At 46.0% G+C, this 27,869-nt stretch overlaps 1 protein-coding gene across 1 annotated transcript in view; it reads right to left on the reverse strand.

Annotated features, from left to right (window-relative positions):
• Positions 1-3,935: 3,935 nt before the first annotated feature.
• Positions 3,936-27,869, reverse strand: part of TBC1D2B (TBC1 domain family member 2B) — an 83,973-nt gene continuing 60,039 nt past the window's right edge. The window contains exons 11-17 of the mRNA XM_027840601.1: positions 20,541-20,651; positions 19,344-19,537; positions 17,590-18,084; positions 15,742-15,859; positions 12,483-12,668; positions 10,578-10,699; positions 3,936-6,423 (exon numbers count right to left, since the gene is read on the reverse strand). Of these exons, the coding sequence (XP_027696402.1) occupies positions 6,228-6,423; positions 10,578-10,699; positions 12,483-12,668; positions 15,742-15,859; positions 17,590-18,084; positions 19,344-19,537; positions 20,541-20,651 (1,422 nt within the window). The 3' untranslated portion in view covers positions 3,936-6,227. The remainder of the gene's footprint in view (positions 6,424-10,577; positions 10,700-12,482; positions 12,669-15,741; positions 15,860-17,589; positions 18,085-19,343; positions 19,538-20,540; positions 20,652-27,869) is intronic.

The raw sequence follows: 27,869 nt of genomic DNA on the forward strand, positions 1-27,869 counted from the left end.
AATCTCTTAGCTTGGAAGATCTTACCTTCTGCAACGGACATTGATCCAGGAGCCACATTTATCTTCATGCTTCTGTTTTGCTCATATTTAATAAGCACCATGAAACCAGATGACCAAACACCCCACGAAATGATGCTGTTGTCTTTGGATACAGAATTGTGGTGGTGGTGGTGGTGGTGCTCTCTGTGACCTCATCTGAGGTTTTCTTGGCAAAGATGCTGCAGTGGTTCATCATATCCTTCTCCAGCCCATTTTACAGACTGGATACACAAACTACTTCCTTTATTTGCACCTCCAAAGAGAACCCGCAGGTCATGTTCCAGTTTATCTGTCACTTCCTTTTATTTTCTGGCTTCATTTGTAGTAAGAAAATCACATGGTTTAATTTCTGATTGCAATGTTATTATAATGACATTGTCCCTTAAAAAGAAATAAAAAGAACTGGGGACTACAGGTGTGGAACATTGCATATGCTGTCAGATTTAGTTGATGTTTGTCAGAGGAGTGACAGTGAAAGGATTCGGATGGAAACAAAGATGATATAAAAATAATAGGTATCAATAATATACAAGTGACTATATGTGTATACACACAAATTATATATAGAGACATACAGAGAGAGAGAGCTCCAGTAGCATGTGGATAAGATAAAGATCTCACACTGAAATTACCAACAGTTATAATGTCTTTAGGAGGTCCACATCCTGTGGAATACGACTGAGAAACAATTTAACAACCAAAACACTGTGTAATTACTATCTGTCCTCCTCCACTTCTCCTCCACTGCAGAAATAAAAGGTAGCAAAGGGCAGAGGGTCATTTTTCCATTTTTCTGTCTTTCACGAGTCCCCAAAAGCAAAGAATCCTTCACTGAACGGTCGGCTCCTGGAAAGGAGATGGGTCTCTCCACATTTAGGAGTTCCTGGGATGATACCTGAAGTCTTTCCGCGGTGAGATAAGCTGCCATCGTCTATGCTCTGTTGGCACAGCCTTCAAGACCTCAGGGTCCCACCTCCAGGCTTCAATGAGGCACTGAAGGACTTTTGTGGAAGACATTTTAACAAGTTGTTGTTGTTTTTAAGTTCAATTCGGGGTGCACATTTTTTAGAATGCAGAGAGACAACCATGATGGTTCAAGGGCCTTAAGTTCATGCCCTACGAGGTTCATTTGAAGGAACTAGGGATGCTTAACCTAGAGAAAAGGTGGGGTCTGGGGTGGGGTAAAGAGATGGAGACCATAACACTCGATTTCGGGTATTTTAAAGGATGTGATGAGGAAGAACGAGACTTGTTCTCCAGAGCAGAGTGCAGAGCAGGAGCAATGAGCAGAAGTTACAAAAAGGTGAGTCAGGTATGGCTACACTCTCCTCCCTTCCCCATCTTGACCTCTTAGTAAACCAGTTCAACTCTGGACTGTCTCTTCTCTTGCCGGCTTATCCAATCGCTGATCTAGCCCTAGAGAAAATCAAGACAGGCTGGATCCAGTACAAGCTTATGTTACATCATACCAAGTGGGCCCTCACTGCTGTGAGGCAATTCTTTTCTGCCCCTCATTGAGTCACTCTCCCACTTTCCACAGCAGTGCTTCCAGACATTTTCATCCCTCCTCAAACCTCCCCTGGCTCCATGTCAGATGTGGGAGGCTTCTTAAAACAGAGAATAGTTAGGGGCAGCTAGGTGGAGCGGTGGATAGAGCACCAGCCCTGGATTCTGGACTACCTGAGTTCAAATCTGGCCTTACGACACATAACACTTACTAGTTGTATGACCCTGGGCAAGTCACTTAACCCCATTGCCTGGCCAAAAAACAAACAAACAAAACAAAAAACAGAGAATAGGTCAGAGTAGGAAGGGATATCGGGGCTTTTGACGTAGTCCAATAGAACCTCCTCACACTAGAGAAGAAGAAACTGACTGTCAAACAGATCCAGACATAAAAAAGATTTAGAAGTCATGTCTTAGGGGCTCATACCTGCAAGCCTGATTGTCCTGAGTGGGAAAAGGTGAGGTTGAGAGTAAACACACACACACACACACACACACACACACACACACACACACACACACACACCCCCATCCCTGGCCCCACCTTCGACTCCTTTTTATGTGTTTTCCCTCATGAGCAGGTAAGCTAGATGAGGGCAAGGGCTGTCCTCCTTTTTGCTCGTATCTGTATTCCTAGCACTGTGCACGGTGCTTGGCACATAGTAAGCATTCATTATACATAAAGTCAGAGATGAGCAGAGCTGGAAGGGACTTAGACTAATCCCCCTGATTCCTCGACTCCTGATCTTTCTCTACACTCTAGCTTACTTCCAATGATTATTTCAATTGTGTAAACATGGGAAGAAAAACTCAGAAAGCTACACAAAATTAACATATTTTATTTTTCCCTTTAACGTTACAATTCTAAACTTCACTTGAAGATTGTGCACATAGCTCCAAGTAACACTGAAGCCAGCTGACTGCTTAAGAAAACCAGGGCCCTTCTTTAAGGCAGGTCAGCTCTGGGGTGGAAGAGGGGCAATCTGACTGCTTACATCACAGGACACAGCAACACAGGAGCATCACATGCCCGTGTCAAAATGGCCCCCCTGAGGATTTCTCACCACTCCCCTGCTCTCCCGTGGCCCAGTCGAGCTCAACCTGCCAGATTCACCCTTGTACACAGGGTGAAAAACACTGCGAGGAACCCTCTCCAGCCCCCAGCCCCAAAGGGGGGGGCAGTTTATGCAATATGATAAACCATTGGTCAAAGAAAACAAAGCAGGAATACTTGTCTATAATACTTGATATTCCCGTACACAGTATAGCTGAAATCAGAATGACTAGCAACCCACCTGAGGTGGTGTAGTTCTTCCTCCCTCTGAGATTACTCTAATATTCCAGCATGAGTAACTCAGAGGGACAGCTGGGGCTATAAAGTTCATGCATAAAGTGAATGCTGACCAAGGACAGGGGAGAACAGTAACTCAGTGGTTTGTGCTTACATAAATACACATAAGGGGAATCATGCATTTATCATACAAAATAAAATGTACATTATCTAGAAAAACCTCAATAAAATTGCCTATAAAAATATAAACTGTAGTGAAAATATACAAAAAGTACTTATTAACAGTTATTCATTGCATTAAAACTTGGGAGTTTCTCATTTTCATCTTGAATATTGGTATTTCCAAAGCACTGGCTTAGAACAGACCAGAATGGCTGCCATTCTTCCAGTTGAAATGGGAGGCCCAGAAGCTAAGCTGCTCTGCATGACCGCTGGGGTCCTTCACTAATTATCCAGTCGTGGTCTCTAGAAACTCATCCTCTGCCAGCCCATTTACTCTATGGGTTCTCACTATAGAGGATAACAATGGATCCCACTCCTCTACAGGGTGAACAGCATGCACCACTAGAGACTAAGATGAATTTTAAGGAAGGTCAAGCTCCCTCCTGCCAGCTCTTTGGTAAGACGAAGTGAATGCTGGAGTAAGGGATAAGCCCATCCCTTTCATTCCCCACTCCCCGAACTCTACTGAGACATCAGTGACCTTGTTTCTCCACATTCTCTTCTGGTGTGGCTCCAGAACAGTGGGGAATAGAAGGGGATGATGGGGATGGACCCCAGAATTGCCAGAGTAAGAGCTGGCCTTGTCTCCCATGTTTCTAAAAGAAATTCCAATATTGATATCCCTGCAGAGATCTGCTGGTCCCACGAATTCCTTGCAAGGGAGAGTACCTCTGCTTCAAAAGGTCACCACAGTATCTACTAGGGAATCAACTGATCAAACACCATCCCATTAAGAATGGGCTGAGGGGCAGTTAGGTGGGGCAGTGGATAGAGCACTGGCCCTGGAGTCAGGAGGACCTGAGTTCAAATCTGGCCTCAGACACTTGACACTAGCTGTGTGACCCTAGGCAAGTCACTTAAAATCCCAATTGCCTCACCAAAAAAAAAAAAGAAAAGAAAAAAGAAAGAAAGAAAGGAAACGAAACGAAAAGAAAAGAAAGGGCTGAGTTTACAAATTCAGCCCATATGTGGCAGTTCTCCTCTTTAGAAACTTTCTTGAACCACTTTCAAACAGCAATTGCAAGATCCGTTTCTAAAAACAGAATCTTGCGAGAAGTTAACCCCAATGGATCTGCCAGAGATGAGGAAACTCCCACCCTGGAGTTTCTCAAGTTAAGAACCATCACTTCATAGGGCAGAGGTCAGCGACTGCTCAGTGTGCATCAGTAGCTGGGGAAGTCCCAGACTGGCTCGTAACTGCAAGGCTCGACTTTGCACCGAGTTTTGAAGCAGCGTGTGCTGTGCTAACTCCAGCTACACCCATCCTTCCCCATCCCAGCCAGGGATGAATTTTAGAATGTATTTCATATGGAATTTAGTATCTGAATAGAAAATAAAACTATTGTATTAAAGGTGCAGCTCACTATAGAGCCTGGCCTCCTCAGAAAAAGAATACTCCAAATTCTAACATCAGAAAGATTAAACTGAGCCTCAATTTATAGGACAACTAAAACAATGAGTGGAAATATAAAACATTTTTTAAAAAAATTAACTTGATTATAAAACCAAATTTCTAGAAATCACTGAACAAACTTGAAAGTTAGTGTCCACAGAACATACATCATTATTTCTAGAAGTCTTCATTCAAGGTAGGGACTTTGGAAAAAATATAACTTCATATCTGTTTTTAAAAATGTTCCTTAAAATGTCTATGAATTAAGAGTGGAACTGTGGTATTAAGCACAAAACAATTTCCTCCAACTAGAGTCTAAACCCAAAATGGACATATTTACTACTAGAAACTACAGGGAGCCTCCTAAAACAAAGACCCTCCCACATTCTGATTTGATTAGAACAGATAGCAGCCACCTTCCTATCAACCAGCATCCCAGGGCACACTAACAGCTGAGAGGACACCCTTGTAAACAGCTGGCCATAGGCTGACAAGTGACCAAAGACAATAGCTAACATTAAGGAAAATGTGGCTCTCTGGGAAAGACCTTTCTCCAGCTTCTCACAAAGGAAAAGCTCTAAGACTAACCAGGGACCAATTGGGCCATTCCCCCTGACAACATGGAGAACCAGGGTCATGCTGGAAACCTCCCCCCACTTCCAGAAGGGGCGCTTGAATTAGGGAATGCAGGAAAACTCACCTGGAGCCAAAGCAGTTTGTTCTCTTGGGACAGAAACTTCTGAGAAAAACTGAAGGTGGGGGCACTTGGCCTTCCCAGGCACTGAGGAAACATGGCTACGCTTTACCCATCTAACATTAACAAACCTGCCCTGTTCGATGTCCAAGCTGTGCTCATTTATATGATGTGCTTTTTTTCCCTCTTTGGGAAGTAAAATCTTACACTGATCAAGGAGTTTTGCCAAGAGATCTGCTGTAAAGCCCCCTCCCCCAAATCACTCCACAATTGCCATGGATACTGGCTCCACAGCATAGAGATGTGCCATACATATGATACATACATTCTAACAAGCCGAATGCCATTAAAGATGGCAGCCCCATTACTCTCTACACCTACCATAAATATGATTGGCAAATACTAGTGATGAGAATTAGGGAAAGGCTATGTATGTGAAGGGTTCCAAAGTCCTAAAGTTGTTTCTGAATTCCTGTTTGGGAAGATGCCCGTGGAAAAACAAGGAGAAACGCAAAAACAGGGTTGCACGGGGCGTTTTCACTGTGGCTTTGCATGAGTGCAGAAAAAAGCATTTCGATGACAGCCCTTCAGAAAGGGAGGGATGCCCTCTTTCAAGAGCACTTTCTACTGCTTGGCCCCCATGCAGCAGATGCCAGACAACCTCGGTCAGGAAGACCAGGCATCCATCCCCCAGAAATGCTCCACGTAGCTGACTACTTCGGCTGCAGAACAACTACCTACGAGCTAAGGCCTTGCAAGGGGCTGAGGAGTCGAGCAAGATCAGGTCTGAGGAAGGAACGACAGCTCTAGACGTGTGTGCAGACACTACTGGGCCTGCCGAGCCACGGACAAAGAGTTTTCTAACTTCACACACAACTGACACACAACTGCATGAAAATGGCTGTAAACAAGTGAGTGGGATTCTAACTCAGGCATTCAGAAAGGCTGCCACGTTTGGAAATGTGTCCAGCAGACTTCCAAACACTGACATTTTACATTCTCTGTTTTACAGAACAGACTGGCCCGAGTGCAGTCTGCTCAGCTGGCTTTGGTCATGATGCCCAGGGGAGGGCGGGGCTCGCTCAGCCGTCCTCATCGTCATCGCTGATGAGGTCGCGCTTGTCAGGGTCAGTGTCCCGTTCCCTCATGAAGTCCTCCCGGATGGCCTCCAGCTCCGTGAGCTCAAGGCGCACCTTCTCCAGGTGATAGCTCCTCCGATTCCGGATCGGCCGCAGGGGGAAAGGGTTCAGGTCACTAAAAGCAATACTGATCAACTTCCTGGAAGACAAGCACACCAGGGACAAGAGGATGGCATCACTCAGCTGTCTTCAGTCAAGTTTCATTTCAGTGCATTGTCAGTCAGTCAACTAGCATTTGTTAAGCACCTACTATGTGCCAGGTGCCATGCTAAGTGCAGAGGATACAAAGAACAGCCAAAGACAAACCCTACCCTCCAAGAGCTCTCAGTCCAATGGGGGAAACCACATGCAAACTGCTATAGACAAATGAGTTACAGACAGGATAAACTGGGGCTGGGGGGCAGACATTAACAATAAAGGGGATCTCACACCTAACAAAGTCTCATGATGACTAGATTCTTTAGAAGTGTTCCTGGAGAATGATGTGGTGGAGACCATGCTGGGGGAAGGGGACTGAAGGCTCTCTGGGCATCCATTTCTTTGTGGGTTGCACTAGATGATACTGAAGGCCTCTTTCTGGCTCTAATTTCTATTATCTGTGATCCCTGGGCAGTTGTATGGAACATCTGAGTCACACATTTATAGGATTTTACATTATTCATTACAGAGTACCATTTAAGGATAAAAAAAACGGAGGGCAACTATGAACAAAAATTTAACAATTTAAGAAAAAATAAAACCCCAAATGACTTGAGAAATCACTGGATTTCTGACACTCTCTACTTCATCCATCATGTTCTCATGGGCAAAAACTACCTTTTGGAGGGAGAGAAGCTTTTTCTTCCAATGCTGGCATAAGACACAACAATGGGCATAATGGTGGCTGATGGTACCACGCAGGCCTCAGCATGGCTCTGTCCTGGACCCTCTAACTCCCCACCCGCTGATAATCTCAATGGCTCCCATGGACTCAACTATCACGTGTACGTAGGTACCTCCCAAATCCACACATACAGCCCAAATCTCTCTTCATTCCTAGCCAAGGAACATTAACCTTGCAGTTCTGCCTGCACTTCCAACTCAACATATCCAGAATGGAACTTTCCCCTCTACATTTTCCTATTTCTGTGGATGACACCATCATCTTTCCAGCCACTGGTTGGAAAGCCGAGTCATACTGGATCCCTCCCTCTCCTTTACAGGCCTCCACCTGTGTCTAATCAGCTGCCATGGCCCATCTGCTCCATGGCCACAACCTCTCTCGCATCTGTCCCTTGCTTTCCCTGACTCTCATCACCCGCCTGGACTATTATAACCCCTTCTATACGAGGCTCCTTGACCACAGTCTCTCCAATTTATCCTCCACCCAGCAAGTGGCCAAAGGGATATTCTCTGCTGCCACAACCTCCAGTGACCCCGACTGGTCCTAAGATAAAATACAAACCCACTGCTAGGAAAGCCCTTGACACCCTGGCTCCAGCCAAGACTTCTAAATTAATTACCCATTTCTCCTTCACACGCTCTGTGTTCCCAGCCCACATGGCTTCTGCTGCGCCTGCCAGAGGGTACTCCAGTTTCTGCCTCTGTCCCTGTCCAGGTCGTGCCTCTCTACTCCTGTCTTTCAGCATCCCTCCATTTCTTCAAAACTCAGCTCAAGCACCACTTCCCAATGAGGCTTTTCTAGATCCCCCAATGACTTTGTATTTGCTTTGTGTGTATTTTGTACTTCTTTTTACATCTGCACACATATAAAGAATGCTCCTGGAGGACAATCTCTCTGTTTCTCTGATCCTAGCACCCAGTGCTTGGCACACTTGTTGACTGACTGAGTGCCTTAGACTTCCACAAAGTATAAGATCAAGGGAAGTCAGAGAGATAAGAATCATAGAGCCTGGAGCTGGAAGAGACCTTAGCATCTAGTCCAGGGCTGTTTCAACTTTTTCCACTCAGGACCCCTTTTCGGTTCTGGCAGCGTTCAGTGGCGCTGCGTGGCCTGAGGGCTTGTTCAGTGCAAAGTGCACGTGCTTTGTGTTCAGGACCAAGGCTGCAGGAAAGTTGTGCAATGCAACAGGGCAAGGGCTGCCAGAAACACCTCAGATTCATTATGTGTTTGATTGTGAATTAATTGTTGCTCATTGTGTGTTCAGAAACTTTTTACTATCGTCAGATTTCTCACAGCCCCATGTGGGGTCCCGACCCACAGCTGAACAAGTGCTGAATTCTAGTGCACACAGGCTCAGAGGGAAGAAGTCATTCACCCAGGGGCGCCAAGCTAGTTGGTATCAGAAGTGGAACCAAAATTCACACCTCCCCTAGATGGATTAAGAACACGAAGACGCAACCTTGGACAAGTTACAATTTCTCTGGGCCTCTGCTTCCTCACCTGGAAGATCGAGGTCTTCAAAATCTCTTCGAGCTCCCAAAATGCTAAATTATCTCACTATTTTTATTTCAAAAAATATTGGAGAAGCAACTCCACAGAAATTCGCAAGGTGGCACTCTGTTGCCGTGTTTAAAAGGCCAATTGAGGAAGAAGCTAAATCAATTCTCAGTTTGGCAGGCACTGGGCTAAATGCCACTTTGACTAATGTTCCCCATCAGAAATGACAGGCATTTGGCACACCTCCCAGCATATTCAAGGATACTGGCAATATCTGGAGTCTACCCAACTATGAACTTCGTCCTGCAAGCCAAAATAGCCTGAAAACAACTCATTTTAAAGAGAAGAACCAGCTGCTTCAGGCCTCAAACTTTGTCAAAACTTCCTAGAAACAGAGAAGTGACTATAACTCTCATGGTTCCTCTCAGTCCTGTGATTCCATATTTCAGAGGTTCCTTCTCCACAATCCCCAATAATCACATTATCTAAGCATATGCTACATGAATAAAGGGTACATCTTAACTTCTGAAGAATTATATCTTCCCTCTAGCCCTCTGAGACTGACCATCCCCGTGCAGAGGCAACCCTAGACTCTCGAAGGCTGTGCCAGCTGCTGGGCTTCAAGGACTGGTCCAGTAAAAAACCATGTATTCCATTGGGCCTCGCCAAGTGCTGGCAGAGAACTGTCGCTACAAGGCCAGCTATGGCTAATTACTATTTTTAGCCACATCAACTCAAATTATATGTTATATCACAGAAAAGCTGAAACTTGTGTTGCTGGAAGGCATCCTCACACTGTGGAAGGCATGGATTTTTGCAGAACTGAAGTACAAGGATTAAATCGCTAACACGAGTGAGTGACTGACACATTTAAATGCCATTCCCCATTTTATGCCACCTAGGGCACCTCTACAGAAGCCTTACACAAACATTTCTCTGCCACTTCTCTCAGTGATCTGGGTGTCTTACCCCACAACTCCAGGGCCCCTACTCTCCATGCCATCATCTGTGCCCTTGACTGTGTATTACTGAATTGTAGGAGTAACTTAGCGGCTGTTTGTTTCATACACGTTTCCAGGTCTTGTTTCTCTGACATGACTGTAAGGTCACAGAGGGCAAGAATCATCAGGCAAACCATCTCCCTCCTCCAGGCCTAATTTTCCCAACCTTAAAAAGAGAGGGTGGACTAGACAGATAATCTCCAGGGTGCTTGGACATTCCAAATGTCTCTAGGTTCTTCCCAAAGTATTTAACAAAGCGTTACAGACACTAGAAACAAACGAGAAAATTAAATTCACCAAACAAGTATTTGTATAATGCTGCTTCTGAAATATTATTGCCAGAGGACTAGAGCTCAGTAAGCCACAATGCAGAAAATGCTACTAAATTAGAGGGAAAGGTTCTCATTTGCCACAGCCAACAGCTGCCAATTACTCTGCATTCTAACTCTGGGTGCTTTTTGGCTAATGGGATTCAGAAGACTGGTGGGAGCCTTTATCCTCTCAGGGACATTCTGAGGCTGGTTTAGGCCACCCAGTGACACCCTCACTGCCTCCGATCTCGGCCACAGGTAAAATCTAATTAAAATGAGCACTGGCAGAAGTCTCAGGGGAGGCATTGACAGTAGGGATCAGCCCCAGCTCCTGGAGGAGCTATGAGACAAGCTTCAGTTCCTTTTTAGCAACCAGTGGCTGGCACCATCACCCCACTCTCTGTAGCCAAGCAGCGCGCGCGCATACACACACACACACAGATACACACACGCACACAGACACACACACGCACACAAACACACAGACACACAGACACACACACAGACACGGACACACACAGATTTCTTCACAACAGAACCATTAATCAAGATTCCTAGCTTGCTCCTAGGGCCCAGCAAGGCTGTCCTCAGAAGCCCATACCTAGCATCGAGAACCGTGCGAGTGAAGTGCCGCAGACACTTGAATATGGCCATCGGGTCGTGTAACTTCAGGATTGCTTCTTCTTTGTACTTAAAAAGTGCCAGAGCAAAGCGGAAAATGACCTGTGGATTCAATGACAAGAATCAGAGGATTCTGGGAGGGAGCCCCATCGCCAGGCCTGCTCAGAGCCCAGGGACCTCCTCCTATCGCACACCATGAAAGTAACAGACTGTTGCCTCGGGTGAGGCAGCTAGGTGCAGGTCATTTTTCCTGAGACCGAGTCTGTCAAGGGGGCTTTCCTGAGCTACGACCATGTTTGCACCATCAGCCAAGGGACCGTCTGCCTGCTGGAAGAAGAGTGTGAGCCGTTGATGTTGGGGCCCCTCTCTGAGGGCAGGAGAAGGCTGAGCTCATTGGTTTCCACTCACCTGGCTGGGGGCTTTTTTGGGTCTCTCCTAAAACCCCAGCATCATCAGCTTCACTTTGGCCAACCTCAAAAAACTTTACAACTGAACACGTTTCTAAGTTTTTCTTTCACAACCTAATACTTCTCTGTTCCTAATACTACAGGGAATCAAAAACTACTTTTCTTATCTAAATCAATGGGTCGTTGATTGAGGGGAACACATGGTCGTATCAGAAAGAACATTGGATACTGACTGGTTAACTGACCTTCAGCAAGCCCCTTAGCCTCACTGAGCCTCAGATCTCTCATCTATAAAAAGGAGAAAATAACCCTTATACCGCCTGACTCGTGGAACGTTGTAAGCAGAGTGCTGCGTAAGGCACCATCTTCAAGTGTTTGTCCCTTCATTGGACAGCACAGAAACCAACAGGCCAGCGCAGCTTCTCCACCTATTTGTCACTATCACTAAGGGACTGACTACCATCAGATGTTATGCTTGTAAGACTGAACCAGTTAAGAACTGTAGCTCAAACTAACTGTAACTGACTCGAGAAATTAAATTAGTGGGGCCTAAACACTTGGGTTTCAGATCGTAGGGTGCTACCACTGCAAAACTTGGGGTGTGGCCTGCTAAGGTCAGGTAGTCACCTCTGAGGCACAGTCGGGGCCCATCTTACTGATGAACTAGAGTATAATTTCTTCACTTCTGGGTACTTTCAAAAATATTTGTTGATTTATTTTGGTGTGAAATCAAATTTCAGAACAGAGCACTACTGCCCAAGGAAAAGAAATTCCAGTGCCCTAATAAACTTCTGGCCTTCTCTAGACCAAATAGCTTTGGGGGTCTATTGCAATACATGCTTTCCTTTAATAACCCAGAAAAAAATCACTGACATCTTATACAATGTAACAGGTCATTTCTCCTGCACATAGGAGGAGCACACAGCTGGGGTCTTCTAATATAAGCATGGCTGCTGTCAATGACAGGGGTCAGTCTTGTTCTTTTTACCGTACAGAGCAGAATTAAGGACAACAGACGGCAGATTTAGACAACCTAAGGAAAAACTTTCTGACAATCAGAGCTGTCCAAACGCAGACTGGGCTGCCTCAGGGAGACAGGTGCTGGGTGTTAAAACTGTGGGCAGATAACCGTTTGTTTGGTTCATGGCAGGAAAGATTCATGATTTTGCAATTAGGATGCCTCTAAGGGCCTTTCACAAATCGCAGGTTATAATAAGAGAAATTCTGCCATTTCTGCTTTTATCCAATGAGGACTGACTGAGGTCATACAGACCTGCCTTAAGTAGGCATTCAGAAAACAGTCTCAGAAGACCGTCTGCATTTAGCTCAAACGAGAACAGGCTTCAACGGCAACTAAGGTCTCTCTGCTTCATTTCACCATGACACTGATGACTCTGCTCCACTCAAAGCCTTCTGATGTAGAATGATTATCAGTATGGCCATGAAGTATCTTCAAATATATAGATTAGGCAACATACCTTTGGTCCTTCATAAAGGAAAGAGTCCCAAATTTTAAAGAGGATGTCACTAACAACACTGTCCACAAAGATCACCAGGAACCAGTTGAATGTGATGAGTGTATAGTCAACTTTGTACTGTTCAAAGTGGGCATGTAACCGTGGCAGCTTCTCACTCATGAGATCCTTGAAAACTCGCTGGTCAACCTCAACAAAGAGAGAAGAGAGAGGTGAACGGTATCCATCCACATTAGTTTAGCAGGGTCATCTAAATCATTGCTGAGGACCCACAGGACGCCCAGTACCATCCTAAACACACAGGCTCAAAACCACCCCAAGTTTACACGAAGCATGACACCTGAAACAACACACGCTTTTCTTCAAGTCAAAAGCCCACATTACTGACTCTTTGATCATATGTAGGGAAGGATGAAAAAGCCAGCACTGTCTTCTCCACCCTGCACAGAGCAGACAATCTCTGAGTTTGATCTGAATACCTACACTCAAAAGAAGCTTATAAGAGAAAGAGGCATCCCAGAGAGTAGATACATTCACAAACCACTGCATGGAAGACTAGACACAATGCATGTCAGAACCAGAAGTTACCTTAGGAAATCATCAAGTACAACCTTATCACTCTATAGGGAAAAAGAGACACCAGGCATGGAGCCTTTATAGAGAGTAAGGGGCAAAGTCAGCACTAGAACCCAGGGCTCCTAGGTCACTGTCCAGTAATGGCATTCAATACTAAAGTGTAGCTTCTGGAGGATGCTGATAAAAATATTTGAGGGGCCTAATAAATGTGCTGACTTGTTAAACCAAACAAAACCTACCTGCCAACCTGTGGTGGATAAAGCTATCAGAACCACACAGAAAACAACATTACTAATCTACTTTGTTGTTGTTCGACTCTTGGTGACCCCATTTGGGGTTTTCTTGACAAAGATACCAGAGTGATTTGCCATTTCTTTCTCCAGCCCATTTTACAGATGAGGAAACTGAGGCAAACAAGAGTTAAGTGACTTGCCTAGGGTGACTAGTAAGTTAGTAAATAAGTTACTAGCAAGTAAGTAGGGTGGCTAGTAAGCGTCTGAAGTCAAATTTGAACTCATGAAGATGAGTCTTCCTGACTTCAGGCCTGGAGCTCTATGTACTATGGTACCACCCAGCTGCCTCTTACTACTCTATAAAGCCCCTTAATTTCATCTGAGGCTGGGGTTAGTGACCTTTTGAGTACTGGATGCTAGTGCTACGGCTTAGCCAGACCCAAGGTTGTCCACCGGCTAAAGGGAGGAAGAAGAAAGACAAAGACAGCAGGTGGGGGGTAGAGCATGAGATGGGCACAGAGAAAATAGAAAATGATAAATGATCTCTTGTCATTCCTAGACTCCCAGCCCCCAGGGGCAAAGTCTGTGTTTCTCTTCTACCGTCTTGGCATCAAACCCAGTGCTAAGCTCAGAACAAGCATTTCCACCAAAGCAGGCTAACTGGAGAACCTCAGAAATGCTGTGAGTAGGGCAAAGGCAAGGACAAGTGCTTCAGTACTACTTAGAAATGTCAGTCTGGGATCTCCATGAGCCCAGCAGGAAGGAAGCCTTCAGCTCAGTTCTTTGGTTTGGCTTTCTCTGCCTTCATAATTCTCACAAAACTTTGCATTTGTTGTTAAAGCATTTCTCGGTGGTGTCCAACTTTCTGTGATTGTGGGCTTTTCTTGGCAGAGATCCTGGAGAGGTTTGCCATTTCCTTTTCTAGTTCATTTTACAAATGAGGCAACTGAGGCAAACGGGGTTAAATGACTTTCCCAAAGTCTCACAGCTAGTAAGCCTCTGAGGTCAAATCTGAACTCAGGTCTTCCTGACTCCAGGACTGCTGCTCTATCCACCATACCACCTACCTGCCTTAATCACGCAAACATATCTTTCTAAAAGATTTTTAAAATTTTTTTATGTTCTTAGCACAGTTTGGTGCAAATTTTACCTTTAAATTCACATATCAAGAAAGATTTGTCTTTTCCCTTGTGCTAATATCTAACTGGAACAAAGAAAAGACAACAGCTTAAGGCCCCCCCCCCCCCCGCCTTCCCCGAAACACAGTCACCTGACACTCTGACCTTCTGTCCTTCCCTTTTGTGCTGCAGAAGTACAAGACTTTCCTTCCTGATGTGAATCCCATCTTTTCCCCTTTTTTTTCTCACATGATGGTATAAAAACTGGGAATTGACACCAACATGGATGTGAAGATTCATGAGCAAAGTGTCTATGAACAAATACTCTTCTCTTGAGATGTGAGCAATATAGGTAACAAATAGGAATGAATAGCAGAGGTGGCATTCTTTTTTTAAGATAGATTTTACTGATATCTTTTGATTCTACATCACTTATAATTTCCCTTGGACTCCTTCCCTTAGTCGTCCCCCAAACAGTCATCTCTTATAATAAAGAAGAAAAAAAAGAAGAAAAAAAGTTAAGCAATGCCAACCAAAACATCAAAAATGTCAGATGTTATGTGCAATATTCCGCACCTCTGCAGAGGGGTCTGGTGGGGGAGGTGTCTTCTTTTTACTTTCTTCTTTGGGGCCAAGCTTGGCTACTCTAACTTCAGAACATTCATATATGATTATTGTGTTTTCTTTCCATTTCTATAGCTGTAATCATTGCACAGATTGTTTTCCTAGTTCTGCTGACTTCACTTTGCATCAGTTCATGTAAGTCTTTCCAGGCATCTCTGTCCTTGTCATGCCTGTCATTCCTTACAGCATCATAAGAGTCCATTATATTCCTAGGTTATCATTTGTTCAGCTATTCCCACCTCAATGGAAACTGACCTTGTTCCCAGTTCTTGGCCACCACAAAAAAAGGCTGCCATAATATTGTGGTGCATAAGGGGCCTTTCTTTTTGTCATTAACCTCCTTGGCATATGGGCCTGGATCAAACAGCAGAGATACTTTGGTCACTGTTGTTGCATGATTTCAAATTGCTTTCCAGAAGGGTTGTGGCAGAGGTGAGATGCTAGCCTCCAACTCTGGACCCCAAATCTAACATTCTTTCCATACTAAGCTACAACCACAGGCCTACAGAATGTGACAAGCCCTTCTGATCTCAGATCTTCCTCCTTCAGGAGTGCCCATAAAATATTCCTTGTTTAACTTTTCAAGCTGACAATTTCTTCAACGATCTTCCCTTAAGTTAAATAACTAAAACCTTAAAAAGAAATAAATAAAATGACAAATTCAACTCTAAAAACAAGTGATGAAAATGGAGCACTTGCATCCTGTAATACCTGTGATCCTAGGAGAGTCTTTGTGTAATAATCTCGGGGCATGAAAACTTCCACGATGGTAACGAGACACCAGAAGGCGTCTTCTTGGTCCAAGTAGAGGAGAGCGACTGCAGCCAACCTACAAGCAGATCGAGAAAAATCAAAGAGCTAACCCTTCCAGAAGAAGGGGTCTGTTTTGACACTATTTACAGGAGAGAGATGTGTTCCTCATTCCTCTCCAATAGCCAAAATGATTTAAAACTTCCCAATAAATAAAAGCTAGCAGTACTCCTCCTCAAGTCTAGCATTCCCGAAAGTTTGAGAACTGAAAAAAAGATTTCCTTTTCCGTTTCCATTTTTGTTGTCTTTGTCGCCAAGATACCACAAGTTAGTTCTTTCCTTTGACTGGACTGTTTCTCAGAAGCAATCTCACACACATGCTGCATTAAAAAAATTTTTTTTAAAAACCCCAAGAAACCTATCTCTTCATCTCATTAATTAAGCTTGCTGTCCTGTTCAAAGAGTTCAAGTAAATTCAGGGACACTTAACAAGAAATCCGGAGATCAACGTGGAAGCAGTGGTAGTTTGAAGTTAAAGATGCACCTAACTCTAGGTGACTGTGTACAACTGAAGGCCTCCCTGGGATCCTGCCTCCTCATCTGCCATAGCTTGTCCTAGCTATGACATGGAGTTGTGAGGAGGGAAACATTATCTCAGGCCCTGTGCATCTAAGGGAGAGCTGGCTTCGAAGGACTCAGAGAAATTGGCAGAGGTCTGATTTCATGGCCTCACATTCTCCATGGTTCTGGAAAAATTAATCTAGGAGGGATAAGAAGGTTTTGAGAATGATATTCTGAAGCTGCAAAGAGAAACAGTTCTGAAGAGGAAAAGAAGAAGGGAGTGGTTTCCAGAGGTTAAGAAGCAGGCCCAGGAAACTTCTCGTCCACCTTCCTTTGTCCAAAGCCACGCCCAGAGGATGGAAGCCAAGGCAGCTGAGGGAAGCATCCTAGGAGAAGAGAGGCAGAGGAGTGGTGCTCAGGCAGGAAGAGCTCAGGGCACAAACAGTGTTCATCCTTTGGGTTGGTTAATTTAGCTCTTTTTCGGGGGGTGAGGGGATGTCCAGCAGGGCATGGTGACAGCTTCAGGTGGGTGTGCAGTGTTCGCTACTGAGGAGCTGGGATGCTGGCAGGAGGGAACCATGGAAGGTGACAAGTCAGACTTGGGCACGAGGAAGGCTGCTTTGCCAGCCATGCGGAGAACGCACAGGAACAGGGCAGATACTAGTCAAGAAAGCAGGCTTGAGGGACAGCTGCTGAACACTCAGAGTGAACCCAGAACATAAGACTTCTACCCACAATGGTCAGAATGAAAAGGCTTATTTTGCTAGTAGGGGCTTCTACTGTCCCAAAAAACCCCATCACCAGGAACTGCTCACCCCTCAACCTGCCAGCTCGAGGATCTGTACTCAACTGGGGATAAAGTGTCCAAAACTTCTGAAAGCAGAGAGAAGCAGCCCAGCCCGGGAGAGGTCTGACACATTTGTTTGAACATCCTTCCCTGAGGCGTTACTCAGTCCCTCCCCATTAATTACAGGGAGAACCTAGTGGCTTCAGTCAAAAACGATGCGGCTTTCCTCCACACTACAGGAAGAGAGGACTTATTTCTCTCAACTCCTTTGGCATACTGGATGTTCTATTTCTTCTCCTCCCTTAAAAAGTGAGGAGCAAATATGGCACAGTGGGAGAGCACTGGCTATGGCTCCAAAGATCTGGGTTCACATCCCACCCCCCACCCTCTCACCCCTGACACTGGCCCGGATGGCTCCCACTCCACGACCCTTGTGAGCTCTGCCCCTGATGGGGTCATACCTGTTTAAACCTTGGCAGTATCCTATATCGGGGTTTCTCCACGAAAAGGCCAATAGGACATTCCGCAACTTCTGAATGCCTTCTGAAGTGGGACAGGAGTAATGTTTGTTATTTGGCAGCGTTCTTAAGAGGTCCAGCTCAATCTGCTTTGAAGCTGGGTTCTGCTTCTCAAGAGCGTTCTGGAGCAAGGTCTGGAAGTAGCTGGGCTCAGCTCGGTCCTTGAACTTCTTTGTGTGGAGGTCAACACACCACTTCCACATCTTGGAACGATGCTCGTGGGGAATCCCAGTGCGGATAAGGTTTTTTAGCTCGGGAGAGCAGATCATCTCTCGGTTCATGGTGCTGGCGAAATAATTTTCCCACTTGACCCCGGTGGAAATCTCCTGATTTTCCGCGAGAGCCAGAGTCTTCAGGTCCAGCGCCCGTACTTTAGCGGCCAACTTCTCTTCTTCATCGTCCTCAGGGACCGTCCGAAACCCGTAAATGTCATACTCACTGAGGAGAAGAAATTCAAACCTGTATTAGGCCGAGGAGCTACACCATCCACAGACACGTGCCTGCCAGTACCTGGTGCGTGGCAAGAGCATGGCCCGTGGAGTCTGGAGTCACTTACTCTGGGTGAGGACAGATGGGTCACCTCCCCAGTAAGCTCTACAATGGGGCAAATCCTGCCATCCTGTGGCGCCTAGAGCTAGAGCGGCTAAAAGTGGTAGAAGACACAAGGAAGGGGGAAAGGGAGAAGAGAATAAGCATTTATAGAGCACCTACTATGTGGAAGGCACTGCCTTAAGTATAATAATAATAGCTAACAGCTCTATTGTGCCTACTACGCGTCAGGCACTGCACTAAGAGCTTTACTATCTCATTTAATCCTCACAACAACCTTGTAAAGGAGGTGCAAAATCTCCATTTTATAGTTGAGGAAACAGAGGCAAACAGAGGTTAAGTGACTTGCCCAAGGTCACTAGTAAATATCTGGGCTCAGATTGAACTCGGGTCTTCCTGACTCCAGGCCCAGCTCTCTATCCACTGTGCCACCAGCCTCTTGTAATCCAGTAGGAGAGAATCAATCCACAAACATTTGGGAGCACCTTCTACATGCCAGGTACTGTGGCTAGAAGGACAAATGTCAAACACACCCTGTGCGCAGAGACATTCTATTGGAGAAGACATATGTACAAAATAAATACAAGGTGGTTTAGAGAGAAGGCATACGCTCTTCAAAGTTAAATCAAAATGCAAAATCTCAATAGCAATGACCACAGAGACACAAGCACTATCCCAACGAAGCCCACGTATGATCTCCTGCTCTGTTACCAGTCAGCCGTGTGACCGTGGGGGCCGGTCACTCCACCTCCCCACCAATCAGATGAGGGCCTGGATCTCACAGCTCCCTGCCAGTTTTTAAGTCTATGCTGCGATTCTTTTTTCTTGATTAATGAGGTTTAGCAAATGTTTCTAAGAAACAAACAACAATAAAACATCGGTGCTCAAGGTCTCGCTGGAAGTCTTGGGTGCGAGGGCAGAGCGTACGTGGAGGCAGCTGACAGTCCTTTCTCCATTCCACACAAGCCTAGAGGCCCTGTCCCTGGAGGGGACTGCAACCCTCCATGTCCTTTCCTCTTCCCCTGTGAAATGGGGCCAAGGCAGCCAAAGGCTCCATGTCTAGGGCAATCCTGGCCTACAAAGAGGGGAAAATTGGGAAGAGTGGATTCCTGCGTGGCCTCCTAAAAATGGTCAGATGGCACGTTTACCTGACAAGATGCGGTTTGACGAAAGCTTGCTCCGGCTGCTCTGGGCCTTCCACCTGCAAAGCATCTTCCAGGAGCCGGGCTATGACATCCCGGGCAGGCCCCTGCTCTTCAGAGCACACAGGATTCTTCATTTCTTGAAGCAAAATCAAATACTTGCTTTCTATTTGACACAGCTTGGCTTCCAGGCTAGAATACTGAAGAAAATGTTCTCATGACCACTTCAATTCGAATGCAGATAAAGAAAGCAGAGCAATGCGCACATATGTGTATCCTTACTTTAATGTCAGGAATCTGATTTCTCTTTTGTGAGTACTCCCCTCCACTAATGCAGGTCACAACCCCTCCCCTCACAGCCACATCTCTCCTGACAAGTGTCTACACTCAGCCGGTCCTTCGATAACACACAACCTACCAGTGGGTCTACACACCAAAGCCTTCCACCTCCAGAGGACTCATCTCCACTGACAGCCTTTAAAGGCTCAGTCATCTCCACACCACAGCGCGGTATCAGAGTGGGACTTGAGCAGAGAAAGATTCACGGGAAAATAATAACCCTAGTACCCTCAGTGTCCTCACCTCTGAAACAGGTACACAATAGCTCACATTTACATAGCGCTTTGAGGTTTGTGAAGCACTGTACGTAAATTAGCTCATTTTGTTCTAGCCCGAGGATGGAGTACTTCTACCCCACCCTCCCAGGGCTGAAGTGGGGCATTTATTTTTCCAACTCTAAAATGCTACAAACATGTAATATGACCTGCAGAGTCCGTGCTCTTAGCTCCATCTGACAGACGATGAAATGGCGGCAGCCGAGCTGGCCGGGGAAGGGTCACAGGCTGGTCCCCTCTCCTTCCCATCCACCCCGACGCCTCTCCACTCATACAACCTGCTCACTTCTAGGGTCTGCGTCACAAGACTGAGAAGAACATAACAACTTCGAGACTCCTAAGAATGATGTGTCTAACTGTTCCCAACAGCACCACTTCCAACGTATTCTGTCAGTGTCACAAGAGCCTCCCTCTTCTCAATCAGGCAAGCTGAGAGTCAAAGAAGGATGAACTGTGTAATTCTTTACATTCTCCAAAAACCATTTCTTCCTCCATAAGATTTCTGTTTGAACCGGCTTTCCTAAGCTCCCAAGCTGGAATGGTTCTCCCTCCATACCTTCCCAGAATAGGGCAAACCTTTCAAACTCACCTTAACCATTAAATCCTTCTCTCGTCTTTCTGCATTCCTTCGAAGAGTTGAGAGTTCCAAAATCTCTTTATTTAGAAATTTATTCTGTGTCTTATACCCTTGAAGACTGTCCTGCAGAAGGGGAAAAAAACCTCCATGAACATAAACATGCATTTTGATTCTGCTATTAGCACATCAATAATTAATATAGCCATTGGGTTAAGGCATGTCTTTCCTTTATAGCTAGCATTTATATATATCCCTTTAACGTTTGCAGAGTTCTTTAAACACTTTCTCATTTGGTCCTCCCGACAACCTGATGAAGTAGGTGTTATTATTATCCCCACTTTATATGTGGGGAAACTGAGGCAGAGAGCAGCTGACTTGCTCAGAGTCATTTCTTTACAGAACTGGCTTGGTCTAAGGAGTCAGAACTAAAGCATTCATTAGGCTTTCAACTTAAGGACAGATATTCTGAGTAAAACAACAAAGAAGACATTAAGATTTATTTTGTTTTAAGGTGGTGGTTTTCTCTACTGCCTATAAAATAGCTCCTTGTCTGGGAATTACTTCTTAAGGTTACACAAATGTTGTGTGTGCCCAAGTACACCTCTGAGAGCAGGGTACCACAGCACCTTAGATAGAGAAGAAACACAGCTGTTTATGGCCATTCTCGCTTCTCCCTTCCCTCCATGAGATCCTCCCCAGCACAGAAATGGGGACCATGCACCCCAGAGAGGCTGAGCTGTGATCACAAAGACGGGCAGCCTCTGTGCCCCGTCAAGCCCGTCTCCCAGCCTGTTACTGACCTCTGCAGCCTAACTCTCTGAAGTCAGACTCTAAAGGGACCCTACACCCCAAAGCAAAGCACATTCACGTCACAAGGAACTTTGGAAAAGAGATGGCCAGTTCTGGAAGAGATTGCAAAGGAAGGTCTGAGCTGGAACATAACACTGAGGCCCAGAGAAGGGAGAGGCACTTGCTCAAAGGCCTGCAGCTGGCCAGGGCTAGAATCACAACTAGAACCCAGGCTTTCTCACTCCTCCTCTAAGGTTCCGAAACATGACAGCTACTCTCAATAGATTTATTCCCGACAATTTGTAAATCAGATTTTTGAGAATCAAATCCTACTTTCATCGAATGTCACGAGCTCATCTTAAATACATCCAGGTTCCATTCTAGGCAGTATCATTTATCATTCCAACTACCTGATACTGTCCACACATTTTTAAAAAGGTATCCTGAACAACACAACATAAAATTACAGCATGCTGGAGTTGGGTGATTCTTAAAAACTTTCTCACACAATCCCCTCAATTGTTAGGGGAGAAACTCAGGTCCAAGGAGGATTAAGTGAGGCACAGCTGGAAACTCAAACTTTGACGCCTGATTCCCAGCCCTGGCTTCTGCTGCCCTGTGGACCACATGTTTTTTATAGCTATTCACATATGTTTTCTCCAAACAGACACACACAGCTAGATCTAGGTGCAGACACAAAAGCAGTTAGCTGAGTTTTTAACATTTTAACATTCCACAGCACATGAACAAGCTGGTGACAGGCTCGGCTGACCTGAGGCTTAAGGGTGGGTTTGGCAGAGACGGTCAGGAACACTATCAGCTATCAGGGTCCCTTGGAACTGTGAGTAGGAAAGATTGAAAGGAGTAAGGAAGAGAAGGCTAAAACCAGAGTTTTCATGTAAGACCATATGCAAACAAGGTTCAGTGCACACAAGTACACACCTAAAAAGAATGAGTTTAAACAGAAAACTAAACCTGCCTGGAAGAAGCTGCTAAGTAAGCAAAGGGCTCCATTGAGACAAGCCCGAAACAATCAGAGCCACGAGTGCCCGGGCTCTGTGCCAACATCTCTGCTGGCACTGGTCAAATCCTTTGCTTCTGCGGTTGCCCATCTTCCTAAAGCAAGTGTTTTTTGGCACCACCAACATTTTTGGCGTGTCCCTCCATGCTACAAATAACCTGCTGGTTGCTTTTCTTTGCCAAGTGACCTTTCATGATCCAACTGCCTGGTCAACTCGGCTGTGAAAGAAAAAACCTCTTTTAACCTTCCCCTCAGAGAGGCCAGGCAAGGTCTGAGGGAGGGGTGGGGGGTGGGGTGCAAAGAGCACAAGATAAGAGTCCAAAGACCTGGATTCAAGTCCCAGCTCTGCCAGGTAAGGTCATGTGACCTTCACAGGCTTCCTCACCCACAGAATGCAGAGGTGGCTTGCACTGCCTACCCTAGATGGCCATTCTCAGGAAAGAACTTGGAAAACCATCACACTGGTGACGCCTAAGTGTGAGGGATTTCGTGTAAACATTACCCTCAACGCTCCACAGACTGAGAAACAGGGTCAGAGAGGCAGACTTGCCCACCCAGGTCAGAGCTGGCAGGAGGCAGAGTGGAAACGTGAACCAGGTCTTGGTCTCTGGGTCTAAAGAAAAAAACAGTCCCTCCCCAGCCACACTGCATCCAGGTCATTGGATTCGTGTTCTCCAATCACGTCTGGCAAAAATTTCACAGGAAATGAAGCGATGAGGTGGCATCATGTAACAGGACATGGGAGACCTGCTTTTGCTGGCCCAGGTAAAGTTCTCAAGGACGATCTGCTGGGGCTCCTGGGAACAGGGAGGCCTTGACTGGTTAGAAAAGACAATGAGTACTCCTTTACCCTCCCCCGGGGGAAATGTTCTGGCAAATCTGGAAGAGATGGATTCAGGGCCAAGGAGTCACACCATTTGTAAGCATTTGAGGAAGGATTTGAACCCAGGTCTTTCTGACTCCAGGTCCAGTGCCCACCTACCCGGACCTCAGGATTTCCATAGACACACTAGCTGAAATAAGAATAAGGAAGAAAGTGGTCGGTAAACTACAGAAAGCTGCCCTCAAAGGTAAGAGCCACCAGCAATAAGTGTCACTGGGTCCTCTCCCAGAGGGAGAGGTAAAGGCCCAGTTTATAGGGCAGTCACCACTGGACTGAAGGGAGGAGGTGGGGAAGGAGTGGCTTCACCCACACGAAAACAGAGGCCCTCTAAGGGAGGGGAGCAAATTTTTATCCAACTCTGGGCACGGCTACAGTAATAAATTACTGTAATAAAAGAGATAAACCAATCAGCCAGGTAGACCTAAAGATCGGTGCCTTGATAAACATAAAAAAAACCTGCTAGCAAAGAATGTCATTACAGATTTACTTGGTTCCCTCTCAGTAAGTCCTAAAGTGAACTCTCAATAATGTCACTGTGGCTTATCTGCAGTAAATCTCACACTGAGCTACCACTGCAGACACACAGCCTATTTCCTCTCCTTCCTCCCAGGAGCCCCAAAGGGAACGCCTCCAGCCACAGATAACCTCTCCGGTCCCCAGCCCAGAGAAGGCAGTCCGTGCAGGCAGACAGAAGCCACGCCAGGAGTCCGTCCAGCTCAGGCCTCCCTGAGCCTCTAGTAGGTTCCCAGGGCCTTGGCCCTTCCCCTCCCAGTAAGTGCCAGGACTACACCTTTGGCCATGACTGCTCTTTCACCTGGCATGGCTGACTAGGTTTTTCTGGACCTAGAACCCTCGACGACTCTAGACACTGAGCTGATTGTAGTTCCTGAGCTTAGAAATGGAATGCACCTGAAAGCTAATGACCTTTCCCCTTCCCCTCCCCAGCCTCTGGGTGTCCTTTCCCCGTACTCACTTCAATCTTCCCCTTCTCCTATTTGGACAAGACTACATTTTCTAAACGTTATTAAAAAGGGCAAAGACTTAAAAAAAAATTTAAAAAAACTAACATATTTGTGTTTTTAATATGAAAAAAAATCTACCTAGTTCCCAAACTAGATGTGCCCTTTATTTTAGATTCAAGTTCCTTCAGTCCTAGCTGTGCCAACCCAAGCTCTGCCCCACCTCCACCAAGAGCAGGGCCACCGCCTCAATTCCCCTCAAGACCTCACAGGAAGGGGCAGGTAGATGGTGCAGTGGATACAGCATTGGCCCTGGAGTCAGGAGGACCTGAGTTCAAATGCGGCCTCAGACCAAACACTTGACACTTACTAGTCTGGGCAAGTCACTTAACTCCGACTGCCTCACCAAAAATAAAAAAAAAAAAAGACCTCCTAGGAGAAAGGTGGCTCCTCCTCAAAACAGACCCATGCTGACCTCGAGGGCCCGCCCAGGCTCCATGAAGCAGGATGGCAGAACCGTGCTTCCAGTCAACATTCACTCTCATTTCATGATGGTGCCATATGTAGAATGGTGCTCCGTCCATGGCCATCTAACTGTACTAACTCTACTGTCCTCACAGGACAAGGCCATGCACAATTGTCAACAGGAGCTTTCCCTGCCTCCCATCTCGTGTCTCTCCACTCCAGGCCAGCCTCCACGCAGCTGTCAAGCTGATTGTCCTAGGCACAGACCTAACCATGTTACTCTCTCTATCGAATCAACTGCAGCAGTTCTCTATTACCACTGGGACAACCTGCCTCCCTCCCTTCCAGGCTCCTTTCCCCTTACACACTGCCAGTTATCTGCTTGTTCCCTGATCAAGACACTCCATCTCTCACCTCCGGGCATTTGCCCTGGCTGCTGTCCCTGCCTGGAATGCCCTCCCTCCTCATCTCTGCCTCCTGGCTCCCCCAGCTTCTTCCAAGTCCCTGTTAAAATCCGACATTCACAGGAAACCTCTTTTGATCCCCCTTAATTGGAGTGCCTTCCCTCTGCAGAGGATCTAAGTTTCTCCTGCCCGGAGCTCATCTGTGCACAGCTGTTTTCATGTGGTCACCCTCATTAGACTCTGAGCTTCCTGAGGCCAGGAACTGTCTTTTACCTTTATCTGTATCCCCAGCACATAGTAGGCCATTAAGAAATGTTTACTGACTGTTCCAGTACTTTCAGTTTTCCAAGATGAGAGTCACAGGAGAAAAGGGGCAAGAGGGACTTGAGCTGGAAAAGAGGGAGAAAGAATTACAAACCCAAGAATCGCAGAACTTCAGGGCTGGAAAAGACTTCAGTAGCCATGCAGTCCAACTCGTACCACAAAAAGGGCCAAAAGGAGAAGGGAGGGGAAGAATGAGTGCAGGCACCGTGCTGAGTGCCTTACAAATATTGTCTTACTTGGCCTTCACCACATCCCTGGAAGGTGGGTGCTATCATTATCCCCATTTCACAGATGAGCAAACTGAAGCAAACAGAAGTTAAGTGACTTGCCCAAAGTCACACAGCTAGGAAGGGTCTGAGGCCAGATTTGGTGCCAGGTCTTCCTGACTCCAGGCCCAGTGCCCCATCTAGGAGCAGCCAGTGGTGCAGGGGACAGCAGCAGCGCCTGGAGCTCAAACCCGGCTCCAGACACTTAATAGCTATGTGACCTTAGGCAAGTCACTTAACCTCTATTTCCTCTCTATAAAATGGGGATAACAGCACTTAGCTCAGAGCCAGGCACACAGAAGGAGCTATATAAATGTCAGCTATCATTATTCTCATCCAAGGCTCCTTCCACCATACACCCAGCGAGGGGCTATCCAGTGAAGGGGGCCCCCATTCTCCTGTGGAATAGCTCTAACCATCAGGAGGTTTGCTGATAACCTGCCTCAGTCTGCAGCCTTGCTCCCTAGCTCTGCCATGAGGGCCAAACCGAACAAATCTCTCTCTCTTCCAGTATCTGGAGCTTCAGAATCATGATGAAGCTCAGAGATTGAATCTGGCGAGGAGAAATCTGGAAGGATATACCAACAGAGAAGAGCACAGACAAGAAAAGGACTCCGGCAGGAGGATGAGGACAAGGCCTGAAGGAGGAAGGGCAGGCAGCTCTGGGCTGAAGAAGAATGAAGAGGACAAAGAGAGGAAGAGAGGAAGGAAAAAGTCAAAGGAGAAGGAGCAGTTTAAGGTAAGCTGAGGCACAAAGATTAGTGACAGAGGAAAATGGGTTGGTCGTAGCAGTCAAGGCACAAAGGAGCACGAATGGTGTCCTGGGACCCTGGGTGTCGGGCTGGAAGTTACATGAGTCCACTTCCGGAAACTGAGGCCCAGAGACATTAAGCGACTGTGTCCAAGGTCACACAGGTCATAAGCAGCAAAGCTGGGCACTGGTCTCAGATGCTTCCAAGTACACAGCCCTCCCCAGACACAGCCTCCCAAAGCGCCAAAGAGGTGAGTTACATCTCTGGAACTGACCTGAACAGGTATCTTCCAAAGTCTTTTGAAGGGAAGTACTCACTGTCTTTCTGCCACATTTACTCTAAGCACAAACTCCTCGGAAGGCAAAGTACCAAGCTTCAAGAAGACATCAATACACTCCTTGATACCTTCTCCTTCGTGCAATCTGGGGTGGCGAAGGAGCTTGGGAAAGGGAAGAACTTAGGAGAAGAGCGGGCAGTCGTCTGCAGCATTTGTATTAGAAACAAATGTCTGTTCCCTCATCTGCATCCCTTGACCGGGGAAAAGTAAGTGTCACGAAGGTGACTGTGGAAATGCCAGCCCCAGCAGTCTCATGAACTTCGGCAGGCAAGGGAGGAGGTAGGCATTTCAGACACAGATGATACTTCTATTATTTGTCTGGGACTATGATTACTTGTTACAAGGGAAAGGAAGGGAAATCTATGAAGGGATGAAGGGAGACCATTGGAAAATGATAGAGATGTTTTAAAAAGCATCAATAAAATATTTAAAAAGAAAAAATGTGACAAGCTTGGGGTTTTTTTGAGGAATACAGGAATTTCCCTGTCAATCTCTGTCTCGACTAAAAGACCTACAGAGAATTACTTTAGTCTGAATTTGTGATTTCCTAAGTATAGGGAACTCTTAGTAAGCAAACTTCCTCTACCCAATCACGTCAAAAACAGTTCTGGAACTTACTCTTTCCTTACTAAGGAAGGAATCTTAGCTGCTTGGGGCACTGAGAAATTGAGAGACGTGCCTACATTCAGCCAATGGATCAGAGGCTGAGCTTGAACCAGGCCTTCCTAAGGAGCTGACCTCTACCAAATATAACACACTGCCTCTCTGAAAATTCAAGAGAATGCTATGGCCCAGAAATTCTTCTCCTCGGGCCACCTTTATGATCCCTAGGTTGTGAAGAAGACTTGTCAAGCTTTTCTTAGGTATTTGTAAGACAACAACAACAGAACATAGATAATTTCAAAGCAGGAAGCTGAAGGCTCTCTCCTACTTTGGCCTTAAAGCAGACAGAAAATCCTGGTGATTTCCCTCTGATTTGGGGCCTGTAATTTCTAAATATATAGTTTCCATGAATGAGAGGCATGTGCCCTCAATGAATCAGGACTGTCTAATGGCATGTTCTAATGAGTGCTGTTTAACTTAGCTTCTTTCCTATGCTAGCTGAATTTCCTATGTAAACTGAAGTCACTTCCTTGTGACT

The sequence above is a fragment of the Vombatus ursinus genome, unplaced genomic scaffold, assembly GCF_900497805.2.
Source record: "Vombatus ursinus unplaced genomic scaffold, bare-nosed wombat genome assembly UNPS02014847.1, whole genome shotgun sequence".
NCBI classification, from domain to species: Eukaryota; Metazoa; Chordata; class Mammalia; order Diprotodontia; family Vombatidae; genus Vombatus; species Vombatus ursinus.